Consider the following 20,318-nt stretch of genomic DNA (forward strand, 5'->3'; position numbering starts at 1 on the left):
AGAGATGGATAGAAGAGGAGGGATGAGCTGGCCACCTGTAACTCATGCCTATAATATAGCTACCCAGGAGGCAGAGATCCAGAGGGTCACTGAACCAGGGCAGTAAAAGCCTGCGAGACCAATCTCCAAAATAACCAGCAAAAAGCAAGACTAGAGATGTCACTCTAGTGGAAGAGTACCAGTGGAGCAAGTTTGAGGTCCTGAGTTCAAACCCCAGTATTGTGCTGAGTGCTGGTGGCTCACACCTGTAATCCTAGCTGTTCACGAAACTAAGATCTAAGGATTTAAGATTTTAAGCCAGCTTGGGCAGAAGAGTCTGAGAATTTTATCACCAGTTAACTACCAAGAACTTGAAGTGAAGGTGTGGCTCAAGTGGTAGAGCGTCAGCCTTGATTGAAAAAGCCCAATGAGAGTGCAAGGCCCTGAGTTCACATCTCAGTATCGTCATAAAAAATATCTTGCAAAGGAACGAAGGAAGAAAAAGAAGAAAAGAGGAGGAAGCATGGAAGGAAGGAAGAAGGAAGGAAGGATAGAAAGAGATGTAGGAGGAAATATTGGGAAGACAGGATAATGGTTTAACTGGGGCATGAGGGAAGAAAGACTCTTGAAGGCCTTTTGGATTCTAGTTTGTGTAGATTGGTGAAATTTGTGCCACTTGGCTTAGTCATGCAGCACCAGAAGAGGACACCTGTGGCGGGGGGGCGGGGTCTGCTGTGGGACGTGACCATCCAAGGGAAGGCGTATGGCAGTGGGAGGCAGGGCTCAGAGGGATGTGGCCTGGGAATCTTAACTATGTGAGCTCCTGATATGTGGAGCCCTGGGAGGACGAGGCAGGAAGGAAGGGGAAGCTTGCTCAGGTTCTCTAAGCCGACCTCATCCTAGGATGGGGGATGGGGCACTGTTGGGACAGAAGATCCAGGGTGCTTTGTCCAGCAGAATCCTATTCACAGTGCCATATACCTGTTGTGTGGTGACAGCCAGGAGTGAGGGGATCCCTGGGAGCCTTCTGTGAGTGGGATTCTTGTCCTGAGTCCTAGCTAGCCATCTGAACTGTCTGAGAGGAGCGTGGAGGCCGGAGGCTGGCGGCTGGCTCCTGGGACATTCACTTTAGTTGCATTTGTCTGGGTATTATCTGCAGATAATTGGCAATTGAGTTGAACACAAACAGTAAAACACAGCTCACTCAAGGTGCTTGGTTTTTTTTCCCTCCATCTCCTTGTTTACCTCCTCACTTTGTGGTACTGGAGATCAAATCCAAGGCCTTGTGAATGCAGGCGCACTACCACTGAGTCTTTGGATTTCTGAGTCACGATCTCAATAGCCCAAGCTGGCCTCAAACTCTGGATCTTCCAGGCTGGGAATGTGGCTTAGTGGTAGAGTGCTTGCCTAGCATGCATGAAGCCCTGGGTTCTATTCCTCAGTACCACATAAACAGAGAAAAACCCAGAAGTGGTGCTGTGGCTCTAATGGTAGCGTGCTAGCCTTGAGCAAAAGAAGCTCAGGGACAGTGCCCAGGCCCTGACTTCAAGCTCCAGGACTGGCAAAACAACAACAAAGTCTATGGGTCTTCCTGTCTCAGCCTCCCAAGTGCTGGGATTATATAGATGTGTGTCCCCATACTTGGCTTGTTTTATTCTTGTGTAGATTTGCGCATTACTTCAGAGCTGTCGCTATCACTGTGTCTCTTGTTCTCTAAATTTTGGGCAGCTTAGTCAAGGTGTGGTGATCCCTGGAAGAGAACAGGCTGGAGTCAGGCCAGTCCCCCAGTGCTGCCTGTGTGCCTGCCTGTAGGTTTGGTCTGTTCAATCTACAGTCTGTCATTAGCTTATCTCCATAAAGGATTTAAGGCTGGGATTTTCTGTTCCATTGTGGGGAGGTGTCTGTGGTGGCATACTTAAGAACTAGTGTCCTTTACTCCAATAATGCCCAGGGAAAAGCCTGAGTGTGGATAACTGGTGCCCCCCTGTGGCTGCTGCTAGTTCTCCACTTTTGCGCTGCTGCTTTTCCTCATCAACTCCTGCAGGGAAGGAGGCAAACAAACAAACAAACAAACAAACAAATAAATAAAATTATGCATGCTTTCTCCTTAACTTTACCTCTGGACTTGGCTGTTTCCATAGATTTTATGATGGTGCCCAGCTCCTCCTGCTCAGCCATTGATCTGTGTCCTTTCTAGCAAAATCAAGTTCTGTTATTCAGGGGCTGTGACAGTAGACCTAGAAGTAATATCTTTATGTTTCTGGACATATTTGTATTTTCAGGCTGCTTATCACAGGTATCCCATAGTAACACTGAAGTTTTGTAGGGCTAATGAGGAGTAGGTGCTAGAGGCGTTGGTGTGCATTGCTTGAGCATAGCTTGCCTATGCCCATTGGGTGGCACTGTGACCTTATTTTTGTTTCTGCTTTTCTTTTTCAGCCAAGCTCTACTCCAGGAAGTGAGAATGTGGTGCCCCGAGAGCCGCTGGTGAGTGCTGGTGATTGAATAGCATGTGAGTCTAACGCAGTCTTACCGCCTCACAGAAGGGTCTCCCCCAACATGGGTGTTCGATGGAGACTTCCTGTGAGGGGCTTGGTTCCTCTCCTAGCGCACAGAGATTAGCAAGACCTCTTTGTTGCTACAACCTGGTCTTTTCTGGAACTGGAAGCACCCACTTTATGTGGCCGCTCTTTTGCTGATGGTAGTAACTAGTGAGATGTCTGAACTTTGGGGGGCATACTTAGAATGAGGCTGCTAGGCACAACAAGATTGCTTTTTTTTCCTTTATCTTTTTTGGCAGTACTATGGTTTGATTTAAAGCCTCACACTTGCTGGGCAGGCAATCTTCCCCTGAGCCACACCTTACCTCTAGTTCCTTTTGCACTATTAACTTTGTAAATTTTTTGGTGCTAACACTATGGCTTGAACTCAGGGGCTTAGCTTTTTTGCTCAAGGATAGTGCTCTACCACTTGAGACAAACCAACATTTCTAGTTTGTTGCTGGTTAATTAGAGATAATCTTGAAGATGTGTCTGCCTATGCTGGTTTTGAACCTATAGCCTCAGAGCTCAGTCCCCTGAGTAGCTATGATTGCAGATATGAGTCACCAATGTGGGCTACACTGCTCACTTTTCACATACGGTCTTGTTTCCTCCCCTGGCTTATATGCCTACTTAAGGTGCTTCCTGACTTGTCTGTCCCAGCTAGGTTAACAGGTATATGCTGCCACATTCTGCTGTCCTTTGAGAAGGGGGGATTGTCTCATGAACTTTGCTGCCTGGGCTGATCTGGAACTATGATCCTCCAAGGCTCTCAAGTAGCTAGGATTATATGCATAAGTCACTGTTACCTGTCTTAGGTTCCTTTTTCATCTTTTTTTTTTCTCTTTTTTTCTTTTTTTGTCAGTCCTGGGGCTTGGACTCAGGGCCTGAGCACTGTCCCTGGCTTCTTTTCTCTCTCAAGGCCAGCACTCTGCCACTTGAGCCACAGCGCCACTTCTGGCCATTTTTTGTATATGTGGTGCTGGGGAATTGAACCCAGGGCCTCATGTATACGAGGCAAGCACTCTTGCCACTAGGCCATATCCCCAGCCCCCTCATCTTTTTTTTTCCCTGGTACTGAGATTTGAACTCAGAGCCTCATGTTTGCTTGGCTGGTGCTCTGCCTCTTGAGCCATGCTTCTAAGCCTAGCTTTTTGCTGGTTGATTGGAGATAGAGTCTTATGGACTTTTCTTCCTGGACTAGCTTCAGACCTTAGTCCTCTGGATCTCCTGAATAGCTAGGGTTACAGGTGTGAGCCACTTGTGCCTAGATTATTTTTTGATTGTGTAAAGTAGCTACTCTGTTCCTCAGGGCGAGGGCATCTCAGGTAGCCTTTAAGGAACAGGTAAGGGAAGGGATTCTGGTTTTGCCTGGTGAGTAATTAGGCTTGTGATAGGCATTGCTGATAGTATCTTCTTAGACTGCGATAGGGAAGAAGCCTGCTGAGTATTGTAGATAATTTTCTTTCCAAAATGCTTTCTTTGGCTGTGGTGGTCTGAGCCGGAGTCCTTTCTGCCCGCCACATTTTTGTTCTGTTTGGCATTAAATGTGGGTCACAGGATGGGTTCTGTACGGGCTGGATCCAGAGCCAATTTTCTCTGTGTGAAGGGTACTGGCAGGCACAGGATGTACCCCCTTGGCTTTGTTTTAGTAGCTCTTGCAGTCTCACCTGTTTGCTTCACCCTTCTCCCAGCAGAGTTAGAGGTGATATGAGGCACTTAGCTGGTATGAACAGGCCCCAGGTCTGGGGTGTTCTAAGGCTTTTTGTAGGCAGAGGGTGAGATGGAGCCAATTGAGCTGCAGACAGGCCAAGAGTGTGGGGCTGTTACAAGCAAGTGGTACTGTCATTGGCATTAATCCCTGTCACTAGGTGCAGACTCACATCTCAGCTCCCCCTCACTGCTCTTGTTTTCCCCCTTTTCGTGATGCCTTGGCTCTCCTTTAGAGCGAAAGCCAGTGGGGCCTTTGGCTTTGCCTGCCTCTACTTGGGAAGTTAGTGTTTGTTCCCCAGGGTGAGTCTCTGAGCCCCTCAGCCTGAAGTTTTGATTTCAGCTGAACTGAACAGGAGAGTCCTCCCTAGTCTTCTTTGGAATTTGTCTCTGCTAGCCTAACTGTTGGCCACTGGAAGAGTGGCCAGTTGGAGCCCGGTTGGGGGAACTCTTCAGGAGCCCTGACTGTCGGCCTGCTTGCTGGCTTCTGGGCATTGGGGACCCAGCAGGCCCTGTGCTCGGTTAGGGTTTTGCACATGGCTTTTTTCTTGCTGCACTGTGCATCTGCTTGTTGGCTGCTTGTATTTTTATTTCTTTCTTTTCTGGGAGGCCCTGAGCAGTCTTCAAACCCTCGTAGTCTGCGATCGTCCAGAGTTCAGACTCATTCTCTCCAGGCCAACTCTACAATTACCTTATATTTAATTAATATTTTTTCTCCTCTTTACGTACTTGCTGCATAATTGCTCAGAGGAAAGAAAACACATAGCAGCAATTTATATATATATAAAAAAACAATAATTAAAAAAAACCCGAAATAAACTCCCATCTCATTTGGGCTGATCCTGTGAGTTGGGTAATTAGGGCCCTATTAAAAGGTAGACCCTTTCTCCTTCCCCTCCTCTTTTTTTTTTAATATTAATTTTTTTTATATTAAACTCCCACAGTCTCTCAGTCATGCCCTTATTGCTTCTGGCCAACCATTTGCAGCAGCCTGATTAAATGAGGGCACCAGCCGAGTTGTATGGTCTTGTGTGACAACTTCTTTCTCTTGGGAGTGGCAGGGGGAGGGTGTCGGGCCAAGAAGCCTGCTGAAGGCCCATGAAGCAGGCTGAGGGTGTAGGGGAAGAGCCCGAGGCTGCTGTGGTGGAGTCCTGATGGGGTGTCAGGCCTTGGGCTGTGGTTTCAGAGCATGGTGCTCAGCCCCCTCTGGGAGAGGAGTCTTCAGGTCACTCCTGTGGGCTGTCTCCTAGAGTTCTGCTCAGCTCAGGTTTAAGGATTGGGAAACAGACGATTGTAGCAACTAAAACTTGTGTCTCAAGTGATCCCTATATTTTGTTTTTGAAAGAAAAGGCATTTGCACACATGAAGCAATTAGCAAACAGTGTGAGACTGTAGATAATATTACAAAGCAGCACAGAATTGGATATAATTTGGGGTGGATTTGCCTAGCAAGGAACCAGAGAACGAAGAAGGTGCTGGGAGGGGACTTAGGGATGGTTGTTGTGACTCTTGAAGCTTGAGGAATAGAGAATACTGTGTTGGTAAATTATTTAAAAAAATTTTTTTGTGGTTGTTGTTAGTCATGAGGCTTGAACTTGGGCCTGGGCGCTGTCCCTGAGCTCTTCAGCTCAAGGCTAGTAGCACTCTACCACTTGAGCCACAGCACCACTTCAGATTTTCTGGTGGTTAATTGGAGATAAGAGTCTCTCATGGACTTTCCTACTTGGGCTGGCTTTGAACCACGATCCTCAGATCTCAGCTTCCTGAGTAGCTAGGATTACAGGTGTGAGCCATGGGCGCCTGGCAATTATTTTATTTTTAACTTATTATTATGAGAGAGAGAGAGAGAAAGAGAGAGAGAGATTGAGCGCGCGTGCTGATTGTGGGGCTTGAAACCAAGGACTCATACCCTCAAAGCTTGGGTATTTTGCTCAGGGCTGGCACTTTACCACTTGAGCCACACCTTTACTTATAGCTTTTTACTGGTTAATTGGAGATAAGAATTTCATAGACTTCTCTGCCCAGGCTGGCATTGAACCTTGATCCTTAGATTTGAGTCTCCTGAGTAGTTAGGATTACATGTATAAGCCACCAGCTTACAAAATTCCGAAGCTTCCTGTTGTCTGCACTTTGGACTAAACAAACCTTATTCTTGGGCTGAGGATATGGCTTAGCGGTAGAGTGCTTGCCTTGTATGCATGAAGCCCTGAGTTCGATTACTCAGCACCACATAAACAGAAAAAGCCAGAAGTGTCGCTGTGGCTCAAGTGGTAGAGTGCTAGCCTTGAGCAAAAAGAAACCAGGGACAGTGCTCAGGCCCTGAGTTCAAGCCCCAGGATTGGCAAAAAACAAAACAAAAGAACAACAAATAACCTTATTCTTTGTTCTAGAATGAGAAGTAATTTTTCTCCTTAGTAAAAAAGTGAGAGATGGGTCTTAGCGTGCGGGAGGAGGCCCATGGTTGAATGGGGCAGTGTGGTGCTGTACAGCTGACCTTACTACCTTGATATGTTTAGGCATCTGCACTGTTCTTTTGCCTTCTTTGCTATAGGGTGGAAGAAGGCTTGATTTTTATTCCTGTCTTCTCTGGATGGTAAAAAACCATGTGTGATCTAGTGGTGAGAAGTACAGTTTTATAGTTTCTAAGTGGCACATGATGTTTATAGCCATCTACTGGCTTGAGTCTAGTCCAGTAGTGCCCTTGCTTATTTCCCTCTGTGGCCCCTTCAGTCTTCCCCCCAGTCCTGCTGCCCCCACATGAAACCCGACCAGCCACCTGACTGTGTTGGTGAGTGGGTTAGTTACACTATAACATCCTGCCTGGTCTCCTTAGTGCTGTGGAACGAGGGACAGACTGGCTTGAGAAATTTGGTTAATTTGCTTTGAAATTCTCCAATTGTTATGACAAAACTCTTGGCTAAAGTTAAAATTATGAATTACCCTTTCCAATTTATAGTCTCTTCAGGGACTTTGTTTCCCTAGGGAAGTCCTTCTGATAGCACTCCAGAGGGCTGACCTTCAGCTTCTCCCAGACCTGTAGAAAAACTTGAGTGACTTCCCCACTCAACTGGCTTTCTGGTTGTGCATGCATGCCTATCCTGGAGCATACACAGAGCCTTATCTGGTTCCTTGTGCTGCCCTGGCAAGATCCAGTCCCCACCTGGTGTGTGGGTGTGGTGGTACACACCTATAATTCCAGCACTTAGGAAAGAGGATTTGGGGCTGAAAAACAGCCTGGGCCACAGAGTGAGACCCTATCTCAAAAAAAGAAAGAGAGAGAGGAGGGAAGGAGAGAAAAGAATGCCAGAATGAATTGATGAATTGTTGATAGAGCTCAATGGTGCATGCCTGGCATGTGCAGAGGCCCTACGTTCAATTCCCAGCATTACAAAATAAAAGGAATAAAAAATACAAAAGAGTGGGTGGACAGTTGTTGCCATGGGGTAACTCAATTCTAGTCTTCCTTGGAAACTGAAGCTGGAGTTAAGTCATCTCTTAGTCATGCTTTCTGGTTATTTGAAGGAAGCAATAAGTAAAGGTTTCACTTACATGTCAACTCATTTGTTTCAACTCAGTTTCTCAATATTCAGTAATACAGTTCCTCACTCACTTTACATAGTACATAGAGGTTTTGGCTTAACTAGAATTTCAGCTTTTTTCTCATTGACACCAAGTTGTCTCTAATGGCAGAGTCTCCTGTCATTCTCTTTTCTTCTAACTTGTAGGTATTGGTTCTTCTCCCCGTTGCTTCTCTATTTTCCCCTCTTTTCTTCCCTCCTTCCCTTTCTCTCCCTTTCCCTCATTGCCTCTCTCCTCTTCCTTTTCCTTCTTTTTCCTTTGCCCTTTAACCCCCCCCATCCCCTCTTTTTTTTTTTTTTTTTTTTTGGTTGCGCTTGAACTCCCCCTGGGCACTCTCCCTGAGCTCTTCAGCTCAAGGCTAGTGCTCTACCACTTGAGTCACAGCGCCACTTCTGGTTTTCTGGTGGTTAATGGTGATAAGAGTCTCACGTGGGCTTTCCTGTCCTGGATGGCTTTGAACCATGCATGATTTTCAGATCTCAGCCTCCTGAGTAGCTAGGATTATACGCTTGAGCCACCGGTGCCCTGTCTAAGGGCCTGACACTGTCCCTGAGCTTCTTTTGCTCAAGGCTAGCACTCTACCACTTGAGTCCCACTTCTGGCTTTTTCTGTGACCTTTTCTGGCTTTTTTTATTGGTACTGAGGAATTAAACCCAGGGCTTCATGCATGCTAGGCAGGCACTCTACCACTAAGCCACCTTCCTTTCCCCTCTTTTAGAGTCTTGCTCCATAGCACTGGCTGGTGTTGAACTGGCTATATAATCTGCCCTGGCCTTGGAACTTTTGATTCTCCTGTCTCTGCTGAGATTATAGGCATACCCTGGCCCACCCTGCTTCTGCTTTTGTATTGTTTTCTGTTCTTTGTATTTTTTTTTTCCCCCAGTCCTGGGCCTTGGACTGAGGACCTGAGCACTGTCCCTGGCTTCTTTGTGCTTAAGGCTAGCACTCTACCACTTGAGCCACAGTGCCACTTCTGGCCGTTTTCTATATATGTGGTGCTAGGGAATCGAACCCAGGGCTTCATGTATAGGAGGCAAGCATTCTTGCCACTAGGCCATATTCCCAGCCCCCTGCTTCTGCTTTTGTTTTCCTTTCTGCCTTGGTCTCCTATAATCTCCCTCCAACATAATCCCAAACTCAATACAATGTATTTTTTAAAATGATGATGGTGATTTGTACTCTGCCAGCTTTTCTGTGTGTCAATGTCTATATCCGTGTCCATGTGTATGTGTGTGTGTATCTGTATATAATTTATTTTCATTTATTTATTTGGTTCTGGGGCTTGAACTCAGGGCCTGGGCACTATCCTTGAACATTTTTGCGTTCAAGGTTAGCACTCTACTACTTGAGCCACAGCTCCACTTCTGATTTTTGTGGTGGTTAATTGGAGCTAAGAATCCCACACGTTTCTGCCTGTGCTGGCTTTCAACCTTGATCTTCAGATCTCATCTTCTGAGATGACTCCTTACAGTTGTGAGCTAGTGTTTAGGTAAGTTTTTTTGTTTGTTTTGTTTTTTGCCAGTCCTGGGGCTTGGACTCAGGGCCTGAGCACTGTCCCTGGCTTCTTTTTACTCAAGGCTAGCACTCTGCCACTTGAGACACAGCGCCACTTCTGGCCTTTTCTATATATGTAGTGCTGAGGAATTGAACCCCGAGCTTCATGTATAGGAGGCAAGTACTCTTGCCACTAGGCCATATTCCCAGCCCTGTAAGTTAATATTTTTAAGTATGCTGGATCCTTTCAAGTTTAGATTATCTGCAGTTGCAAATGCAGCTGTCTCAGTAGTTTTGCTCTTATATATCCTTTAGCCTCAGGTTTCTCTGAGGTTAGGACAGTACTGGAACTTATTTCTAGAGAAGTTCAACTGCCTTATAACTGGAATGCCTAAGGGTTTTCTATTTGGTTTGTAAGTCATTTAAGTGGAGCCTGGCCATTCATTTATCTTTTTTTTTTTTTTTGGTGGTAGTGGTACTGGAGTTTGAATTCAGGGCCTTCTGATTGCTAGGCAGGCACTCTACCATTGAGACATGCTTTTAGCACCCTCCCCCCCATTTTCTTGCATTGGATTTTTTTTCTGTCAGATGTGGGACTTGAACTCAGGACCTGGGCACTGTCTTTGAGCTTTTTCACTCAAGAATAGTACTCTACTACTTGAACCATAGCTCCACTTCTGTTTTTTAGGTGGCTTATTGGAGATAAAAGAGTCTCATGGACTTTTCTGCCTAGGCTGGCTTCAAACCTCAACTTTCAGATCTCAGCCTCCTGAGTAGCTAGGATTACAGGCGTGAACCACTAACACCAGCTTGAGATAGGATCTAACTCCCTGCCCCTTTTCATGCCAGGGCTGAGATCTGTGTATTTTAGTCTTCTCTGGGAGGATAGGAACATACCACCACACCCAGTTTCTTTCTCTTGAGATTGAGTCGTATAGACTTTTCTGCCAGAACTGGCCTGGAACTGTGATCCTCTCAAACTCAACCTCCCGTGTAACTTAGAATGAAAGGGGTATACTATCCCACCTCACTATGCACTGAGAAGGGGTCTCATGAGCTTTTCTGCCAGGGTTGTCCTCAAACTGCAGTTCTTCTGTTCTCAGCCTCCCAAGTAGCTAGAATTACAGCATAATAGGTAGGAGTCCCTAGTGCCCAGCTAAAAGTCATTAGTAAATATGTTGATAAATTCAGACAGCCAGCATTGTAAGAATAGTTATGGCAGGGCTGGGAATATGGCCTAGTGACAAGAGTGCTTGCCTTGTATACATGAAGCCCTGGGTTCAATTCCTCAGCACCACATATATAGAAAACAGACAGAAGTGGCACTGTGGCTCAAGTGTCAGAGTGCTAACCTTGAGCAAAAAGAAGCCAGGGACAGTGCTCAGGCCCTGAGTTCAAGGCCCAGGGCTGGCAAAAAAAAAAAAGGTTATGGCTAGGTGCCTATGTCCTAAAGGTCTCTAGGTGTATTTCTGGCACTATCTTCCCAGTACTTGCATCTCTTGTAACTTTTGTGGTTATAATTCCTTGGAGTACTTGCTGGCATGCTGATTGTGCATAGGTGGTTCTCAATTTTCCCCCAACATTTCTAGAGGATGACATACACACGTTTAATACATTTCCATACTCCCTCCCTCCCTCCCTCCCTCCCTCCCTCCCTCCCTCCCTTCCTTTTGCCAGTCCCAGGGCTTGAACTCAGGTCCTAGACTCTGTCCCTGAGCTTCTTAGTGCTCAAGGCTAGCACCCTACCGCTTGAGCCACAGTACCACTTCTGGCTTTTTCTGAGTAGTTTGTTGAAGATAAGAGTCTCATGGACTTTCCTGTTGGAGTTGGCTTTGAACCGTGATCCTGAGATCTCAGCCTCCAGAGTAGTTAGGATTACAGGCATTAGCGACGGGTGCCTGGCTGCTCAGTAGATTTCTTCGTGTATACTCGTGTATGTATATATGTATGTATATAAAGCATATATATCACATGTATTTTGTAAAATTCAAAATATGGGAAAATAAAATTGTTTTTGACATTGTGTTTATGAAAGTGCTTTACAAGATATGAGTAATGAATGCGGCCATTTAGGGATTTTAGGAAATTGGTTTTTTTTTTTTCAGGAAAAAAATAAATATAGCAAAACTTTATTTTATTTTTTTGGTTGTGGGGCTTGAACTCTGGGTGTGGACACTGTCCCTGAGTTCTTCAGCTCAAGGCTAGTGCTCTACAACTTGAGCCACAGCGCCACTTCTGGTTTTCCAGAGGTTAATTGGAGATAAGAGTCTCATGGACTTTCCTGCCTATACTGGCTTTGAACTGCAATTCTTAGATCTCAGCCTCCGGAGTAGCTAGGATTACACACGTGAGCCATCAGTCCCCAGCACAAACAAAATTTTAAATTATTAAATACTATTGCCTGATTTCTGTTTAGTGTGTCAGTGTTTAAGCTAGGTACATTTGTACCTAGTGTGTGTGTGTGTGTGTGTGTGTGTGTGTGTGTGTGTGTGTGTGTGTCCGTGTCCCCTGGGACTTGAACTCTGGGCTTGAGTTCTGTCCCTGGGCTAATTTATCATTTGAGCTTTAGCTTCACTTGCTGCTTTTTTTTTTGTAATTTGGTAGAGATAAGAGTCTTTTCTTCCTGGACTGGCTTGGAACTGTGATCCTCAAATCTCAGCCACTTGAGTAGCTAGGATTACAGTGGTGAACTATTGGCATACCTAAATTTCTTGCCCAGAGATTTCTGAGAGGGTACAAGTGAGTTGGGATAATCCAAAATCTATTTTTGTTTGCTTATATATATAAAACAGGGTCTCACTTTGTTGCACAGGCTGACCTTGAACTTATGACCCTCTTTCCTTCAACTCTTGAGTAGTTGGGATTACAGGTACATACTACTCTGTCAGGATTCCATCTCTTATTTTTTATTTTATTTTATTTTATTATTATTTTCTGCTGGTACTGAGGCCTTAATTTAGGACCTTACTTTCTTGCTTGGCTTTTTCTGTTCATGACTAGGGTAGTACCATTTGAGCCATGCCATCACTTGGGCGTAGGATTCTCTCAAGTTTGTCTGCCCAAGGTAGCTTTGAACCTCAATCCTCAGATCTCAGCCTCCTGAGTAGCTAGGATCATAGGCGTGAGCATACGATACTCAGCATCTGCTCTTTAACTCTTTTTACTTTTACTTTTTAAAAGTAAATCCGAGACCTGTGACATAGCTCATTTGATAGAGTGCTTGCCAAACATGCACGAGGCCCTAGGTTTGATCCGCACCACCACTAAAAGTGAAAAAGAATCACCTGCAGATTGTGGTGCTTAAACTGTTCAGCATTTTCCTGGGTCACACTCCTCACAATTGCTGATGAGAACCTTGGGAACTAAAGTCATATATGGATAACTTAAGAATGGGGGGCTCCTTGCTGAGGGTAAGGATGTCATTATGTGACTAGATCCAGGGCACCTGGCTTGAAACTTGAGCACTTTTCTCTTTCCCCACTTTCATCAGCAATATAAAACTGTTATCTTTTTAACTTCCAATGCTTCCTTTTAAACTTTTAATTTCAATGCACACCAATTCCTGGTTGGCAGGGCACTTGAGCATCCCACCTGCTCTGCTGCATCTATGGAGGAAAACTGGTTAGATCTAAATGTTGAAATGGATGGACTGGAGAAAAGCCTCATTCCATTTCTGGGTGGCTACATACATAATCTCTAGGCCGCTGGCTGATGTTGAAATTACTGCCTCTTCTTACTCCATCCTTCCTATTATAGTCTGAGAAGGTTTATGGAAAAGACTAGGTGGTGCCCTTTAAGTTGTTTCCTCTTTTCAGGTAAATGAAGAGGTGTTTTTTTTTTCAGTTTGGAGGTATCCTTTTACAAATAATTATTAGATGAATCAAGACTCTTTGGAGTCATAATTAAAGAAATGGAATTTGAAATAGTTCTTCCCCTTTGTTTATGCTCTGGTTCCTGGCTTTCATAGTAATACTTTGTATTTGCTAGATTTCCTGTAATCAGAGGCCCTGTCTGTCTAGTGGATAGATAACTAGGCAGCATCCTTGTTTTGGAGGAGTAGGAACCAAGGGACTGGGTGCTTGTGTATGTTTTTCAGAGCACACTGTTTGGGAGGTTTCGTCTTTCATCTTGTCCCTATGTCACTTTTTCCAAAGGAAGTCTTTGTTCCCTTTTCTCCAGGAGACCTAATTTTAGTTTCTCAGCTGCTATACTAAACATTATTGAAGATGGGATCTACAGCTTTTGTAAGGGCAGAGGAGTGTCCCTAAAATTAAAAGGGTTTTCATCAGAAGGTGTCTCTCAGTGTGTGTGACCTCAAGGATGAATATTCCATGTGGCCAGCCTGGGCATAGCCTTTCAGGGCCTGGTTTGAACAGTCCTGAATGCCATGCTGTATGCATTCCATTTTCTAGGATAATTCCAATTTAAAACATTTTGAGCCCATTGTCAAACCATGTAGACTGATTTGGGTTTGAAAAATACGATCTTGTAGTTAATCCCCATTGTGTTCTGTGCAAAGCCGCAGGAAGATAAAGTGGTGCTTGGGAGAAGGACGTATTCTCTGTCCTTCCTTCTTCCCTCCCAGCTCTCCTTTCTTTTATGGTTTGTAGTTATAACCAAGATTTATGCTTGTTGCTCCACAAATCTTCGCTCTGCCATTATGAGTTTGTCCGAGCAGTCTAGAGATGAGGCGGACACTGAGTGATTCTTGAGGTAAATCTATCTGGGGGCACTCCCTGTCAGTTGGAGGCAGAGAGAAGCTAACACATGGCCCCCAGTGGGACACGTGTGGTGATAAATTACCCTGTCGAAGAGAAGACGTGCTGCCATCTTTGTGACCTCTTGCCTCTGCAGCCACCCTGGGTCCTGGCTCCCTGTCTGTGCAGAGTCTGTGGAATGGTGCTCCCGTCAGCAATCACTCCCTCCACCCTGAGTGTCTGCCAGAGGATCTCTCTCTTTTGGTGTCAGCTGTGGCCTAGCCAGACCCACAGCAAGAAGGGTCTTTGGGGCCAGGGCCACTTTTTCCAGCCTTGTAGTAACACAGAACTGCTAACACAATCCAGCCTGCAAGTTGGTTATTTGTGTGTTTTAGTTTTATCATACTTCATTCCAAGTGGATTTTTGTAGAGAAGGGGAATAAACATTTATTAAATAGCTTTTTATCTTTTTCCTATATTTTCTCCTCTGTTCTGTCCTTTTGTCCTGTGTGTATTTCAAGCAGTTTTAAAGCTCTTGTGAAATGATGTGGAATGTCACTTTTTTTTCCACTTTTTTTTTTATTGGTGGTGGGGGGGTCGATTGTGGGGCTTGAACTTGGGATCTGGGTGCTGTCCCTGAGCTCTTTTGCTACAGCTCTACCACTGTGAGTGCTACTTCCAGTTTTGTGGTAGTTAACTGGGGATAAGAGTCTCACAGACTTTTTTCCCCGGCCTGTCTTTTAACTATGGTCCTCAGATCTCAGCCTCTCGAGTAGCCAGGATTACAGGTGTGAGCCACTGGTGCCCGGCTGACATATATTTCTTAACTGTGTTAGGAGCTAGTGCTAGATGTACTGCTGTTCCCAAGGGACTCCATGCAGCACGTGGGGGCCTCTCGGCCAGGCCGTGGCTCTGGTGATAAAGCAGCATGGTGCAGCTGTACTGTCCTCTCACTGAGAGGTCACAGCTGTTCCGTGTCCCTAGCATGTGTGTTCTTGAACTAGATCACTTTATTAAACATGATATATACAGGTGAAATATAAATGTGAAGAGGAGTCCACAAGTCTAATGTGTTCTATGAAAATTAATGTGAAAACTATTTTCTGTAAAAATGAAATTAAGTGTTTGGTAAATGTGATCTAAAAAGATTCCCATCAAATTAAGTGTGAGTGAGATGACAGTTAAATATTGGGACACGTTGATAAAAATCTAGGATTCTCTACTTTGAAAGAATCAAAGTTTTCACTTTGCTTTAGAAATGTGGGTACATTATGTCTGGGCGCTGTTTATGCAAAAAAGACGTCTGGGAACTTAGTTCTGTGGCCCACACTCAAAGAAAAGGTCTTGGCTCTACATCAAAAGATTAGTGAATGACTGTACATTTATAGGATTTCATTTCATATAAAATGCTGAAGGTATGTAGAGTAGGCTCCATTTTTAATCATTCCCCATTTTAACTAATTTTTCCATTAACTGAGCAGTTATTAGCTCTGATCCCATAGGTCAGGAGAGCAGCTATAATTGCTAACTGTGCTGCTGGTTTCTTTATCTTGTTTGAGGCTCACACATTTGTGGTGAGAAGACTCCATATCCTCATTATACAGTGAGGAAACTGAGGCCAGTCAGACTTCTAGAAGCCAGGGAGTGGCAGTACAGGAATTTCAAAGGCCAGATCTGTACTGCTGTACTTCGGCAGACGGGGAGCACAGGTCTGGGTGTGGCATTGATCTCACTGTAGATGGTACTGGCCTGGGGAGGTGTCACTGCACAAGATAGACTGCCGCTCTGGCAAGGGCCTTTGTGATCAGAGGTTGCTCTGTGGAGCTGTTGCCTTACTGTGCTCTCCCTGGTTGGAGTCTTTTGTGTGCATTCTAGCTGTTGGAAAGGCACCTATTAATTTATCACAGGTGATGTGCGCCTCCTCGGGCTTGGAGGAGGCGTCTGCACCCATGTACCTCAGTAATGACAGGTTATAGGACCTAGGGAGATAATAGGATCTTTTCGTCTGATGTCTCAATAGAAGGTGCTATGTCCCTGGTAGCTTCTAGGGGGCAGCAACTGCCTGTTATTCCATCTCCTGCTGGCAGAATGAAGAAGGCTGGACAAGTGAGCAATTTGCTTTTCACTCTGACTCTTAAAGATCTTCAGGGAGTCACCGGAATCCACCTAAGTAGAGGATCCTCTCTCTATTTTCTTTGTCCCTTAGGTAATCCTTTATCTGTGTTCCCCTCAGCAGCCAGACATTCCTCATTGTCAGAGTTAAGGCCAGCAAAGTTCACCTGCTTTGAAGATAAGAGATTATAGATACCTTTAAGAAAGTCAGATCTTACTGTTGCCAACTGCCAGACATTTATAACCTTCTCCAGCAGTGTTAAGAGGTTTCTAAACTTCCCCCATAGGCTGGCTCATCTCATTCTGTTGGGAATACCACTGTCATATGGATGGCTACTTGTTCTTCTGTCAGCATTCCCCAATCAAGCCAGGCTCATGGCTTTCTCTGCAATTCCTAATAACTTTTATAGAAGCACATTGAGGGGAACACTGGGTTTGCCAATGGTTTAGGCTTTGGGCCCCAAGACCAAAGGATATCTATCACCCAGAAAGAAAGCACACCTTGCTCTTTCCTGCCCTCAGAGCCTTCCAGCTATGTAGCTGAAGTGAGTTCTGGAAAGGGGAGAGGTTGCTTGCCAGGAGACCCGGATGGTTTTAGTACTCACGGAAAAGCAAAATGGGCCAGCACCCTTTAGCCCTGGGGGGTTTATTTAGGATTAGCTAGGAATTCTCAGTTCTGACTACTGTAAGAAGGGCAGTGACTGGTGCCACTTTTTTGTGACTTTGCATTCTGTTAGGCTTTGTTCTAAGGATTGCAGGGCACTGAAGAAGGGTAGGAGTTCCTACACGGAGTGGCTGTGTGCCACAACCTCATTTCCAAGCTCTCTCTGCTGTCCCTCTGAAAGATGCTGGCTAATAGACTCTGTTAATGAGCAGAAGAAATAACTAGAAGCAGTAGTGTGTTCTTTGACAGTGAAGTAGCTTATAACTTCTGTTTATCAAGTGTTATCATTATCATTAGTTATTTCGATTGGATTTTCAAGGATTTCAATCTCCAGAGCTCCATTTTTAAGACATTTTATTTCTCCCTTTGTAATGTCTAGAAATAACTTTATTTCTAGTGAGACACCTCCCCTCACCCCATCCTTTGGCTTCTCTCCTTCAGGTGAGGGGTATCCCCTGCTGACCAGACTGGCAGAGCTAATACCAGTTGGAGGAAAGCTGCGGTGTTTGTTTTTGCAGTTCCTGGATTTGGTTTAGTGTACAATTGATTTTTTTAATGTATTTAATCATTTTTTTCTTACCTCATAAGGATTAACCTGAACAAACCTCATTTTATCCTAAGTGTGGCTTTGGGAGGAAGAGAGAAGAAAATTGAGTTTCTGTAGCTTATTTTATTCTTTCACTTTTTATTTTCCAAGTGGCTTTTCCTGCTGAAGCAGCTCTGTAAAATACAAATGTATTTTCGTGTCCATAACTTACTCATTACTAACTGGTTGCTCCTGCTTCCCTTTGTCTGTGAACTAAATACAGGGGCCTAAAGATAATTGGTAGCTCCATCACAGGCTCACCAATTATAGATCAACAGGGAAGGCAGCCTGGTGGTGGTTTGTGGTTGGCATTGGCTGCGCACCTAGCAAACGTGAGCTATCATTCTTTATCTGTCACTGAGTCAGGCTCGACTAGACCGGTCCTTTTCTAATTCTGTTCTTGGCTTCTCTAATTGCCCCACACAGTGTCCCTGATTTATAGATGTCCACCCCATTTTATCCTATGCAGTTCTAGCATCCGAACCCTCATCTGTCTTGCTTCATACTTCTTTGTCATGTGTTAAAATTTGGGTATATGAAGTACTAATTTGCAGGGAGGTATTGTTTCTACTTAGAGGTGGGGGGCAGGTAAAAGGAGTTTGCTGAGAATTGAACCCTGGATCTTGCACACACTAGGCTAGCCCTGCTCCTGACTTTGTGGTTTCCTGGTGGTAGAATGTTTGTAGGAGTAGGCAGCAGATAATTCTCTTGAAATCAGTGGTCTTATGCGCATTTTTGGTCTGCTAAGTACAAGTAAAGGGACCTTTAACAGTGCCCAGTTGAGTCCCCTCTTTGAGCCCTTATCTGATTTGCATCCTACCATATCTACTTTGCTCTGGCATGAGGGAGGAAAAGCCCTAGTTCACTCTTGGGGTGCTAAATATTTGTAGTGGTGGTTTTTTTTGTTGTTGTTTGTTTTTTTGGTTTTGTCATGAGGCTTGAACTCTGGGCCCGCACCCTGTCCCTGAGCTCTTCAGCTCAAGACTAGTGCTTTACCACTTGCGCCATAGCACCACTTCAGTTTTCTGGTGGTTAATTGGAGATAAGAGTCCCCTGGACTTTCTTACCCAGGTTGGCTTTGAACCTCAATCCTCAGATCTCAGCCTCTTGAGTAGCTAGGATTACAGGTGTGAGACACTAGCACCTAGTGGGGTGCTGAATACTGGTGTAAGGAAGACTTTTAGGTGCTGAGGTGGGAAGGGAGCCCTGGTGTTGTATGGCCGTATATCCAAGCGGAATACGTTTGTACCTGGGTACATCGCGAAGCCTTCTGTGGGGGTGGGTGCACGCAGTGTTGCTTAGCTCCTGTGGAAAGCAGGCACTCAGTACACATTTGTGGAGCAAGTGAGTGTGCATGTTCACTCACCACACTGAGGATGATGAGCCAAAGGGCTGGACTTACACAGTTGCCGCCTGGCTTTCTGCTAGGAGCCTAGGGTGCGACATTCCCACTGAGGCCCACATACACCAATGTTTGATGGATCATTGCCACATAGGCAACATAAAGAGGGCATTTTATGAAAGGGAACATTGGAGGAAACATTATAACAGAGACCTTTATAGCCTTTCCATTATTATGGTTTAAATCTTGACAGTCTTTATTTGCAGTGACACTGGGACCAGTAAAGACAACACTCACTCCCACCTCCTTGTTCTTTCTGTCCACATCCTGTTCTGTAGCTGTGGTGCACCGATAGGCATCGTTAAATATGCAGGCAGCAGAGCTGCTTTTCTTTCAGTTTGTCTAGAAACAGCCGCTTTTGACTCAAGTTGGAAACCAGATGACTCACCATTCTATTTGTTTTATTGCAACTGTCATTTCATAAAATGCCCTGAAAGCTTTAAACTGTAAATGCCCGTGAGGTTTTTGTATTTTTTTTTGTACCTCGTGTTATCTCTCTTATGTTTTACTTCCCCCTTTGAATTATTTTCTCTTTCGTTACTCTCTCTTTCCCTGTCCCTCCCTTCCTTCCTGCCCCCTCAGCCTTTGATGACTATAATGGCATCTGTAGTTGATGGAGTTTTTGCTGACATCATGATGCATTCTCTCCAGCTATCTGATTAAGAGTGTATGCCCTTAAATTTTTGTGTATGGTTCAGAAATGGAACTATCCAGGCATGTCAAAGTTTATAAAACACTCACTGGATTTATCAGTAGAATCTAAGTGCCATGTCAAATCGTAACAGTAACTCACTTTTTATGGAACTACATTTTGCAAAATACTGGGGGCATCCCCAGTCTCTCCCACATATACTTTTCCTTCATTGAACAGCTTCCTTGATCACAGGAGGACTAAGAGTACTCGGACTCTTTAGGAACAGAGTCTTCCTTAGATCTATGACTTCTATAAATTGTGGAACCTATGACTTTTTGTTTTCCCCTGGTACTGGGCCTTGAACTCAGGACCTTGAGCTCTTGCTTAGCCTTTTCTGCCCATTGCTAGTAGGCTGGCACTCTACCATTTGAGCCACACCTCCACTTCTGGCATTTTGCTGGTTAATGGGAAATAAGTGTCTGTCTAATGGACTTTTTTGCTCAGGCTGACTCTTTTCAGGTCTCAGTCTACTGAGTAGCTAGGATTATAGGCTTGAGCCACTGGCACCCAGCCCTAAATCTACTTTTTTTTGGCAGTCCTGGGCCTTGGACTCATGGCCTGAGCACTGTCCCTGGCTTCTTTTTGCTCAAGGTTAGCACTCTGCCACTTGAGCCACAGCACCACTTCTAGCTGTTTTCTATATATGTGGTGCTGGGGAATCGAACCCAGGGCTTCACATATATGAGTCAAGCACTCTTGCCACTAGGCCATATTCCCAGCTCCTACTTATGTCTTTTATGGACTGTATTACTTGTGACTTCTGAGGACTGAGGGGCTTTTTCTTTTTTTAACCAGTGCTGGGGCTTGAACTCTGGGCTTGGGGCTATGTCCCGGAGCTTCATTTTGCTCAAGGCTAGCATT

At 44.9% G+C, this 20,318-nt stretch overlaps 1 protein-coding gene and 1 long non-coding RNA gene across 5 annotated transcripts in view; one reads left to right on the forward strand and one right to left on the reverse strand.

Annotated features, from left to right (window-relative positions):
- The window catches only part of Pex14 (peroxisomal biogenesis factor 14), a 149,010-nt gene that overhangs the window by 14,852 nt on the left and 113,840 nt on the right, over positions 1 to 20,318 (forward strand). For 3 of the 4 annotated variants that reach the window (XM_048350213.1, XM_048350215.1, XM_048350214.1), the window contains exon 2: positions 2,419 to 2,466. The exons of the other annotated variant lie outside the window; for it this stretch is intronic. In XM_048350213.1, the coding sequence (XP_048206170.1) occupies positions 2,444 to 2,466 (23 nt within the window). In that variant the 5' untranslated portion in view covers positions 2,419 to 2,443. The remainder of the gene's footprint in view (positions 1 to 2,418; positions 2,467 to 20,318) is intronic. 4 annotated transcript variants of the gene reach the window in all.
- LOC125354565 lies at positions 13,469 to 17,008 on the reverse strand. The gene is made up of 3 exons (XR_007211504.1): positions 16,998 to 17,008; positions 16,449 to 16,456; positions 13,469 to 13,692 (listed from the first exon to the last, which is right to left on the reverse strand). It is a non-coding gene; the product is annotated as an uncharacterized LOC125354565 (long non-coding RNA).

The sequence above is a fragment of the Perognathus longimembris genome, chromosome 7 (genome assembly GCF_023159225.1).
Source record: "Perognathus longimembris pacificus isolate PPM17 chromosome 7, ASM2315922v1, whole genome shotgun sequence".
Lineage (NCBI taxonomy): Eukaryota > Metazoa > Chordata > Mammalia > Rodentia > Heteromyidae > Perognathus > Perognathus longimembris.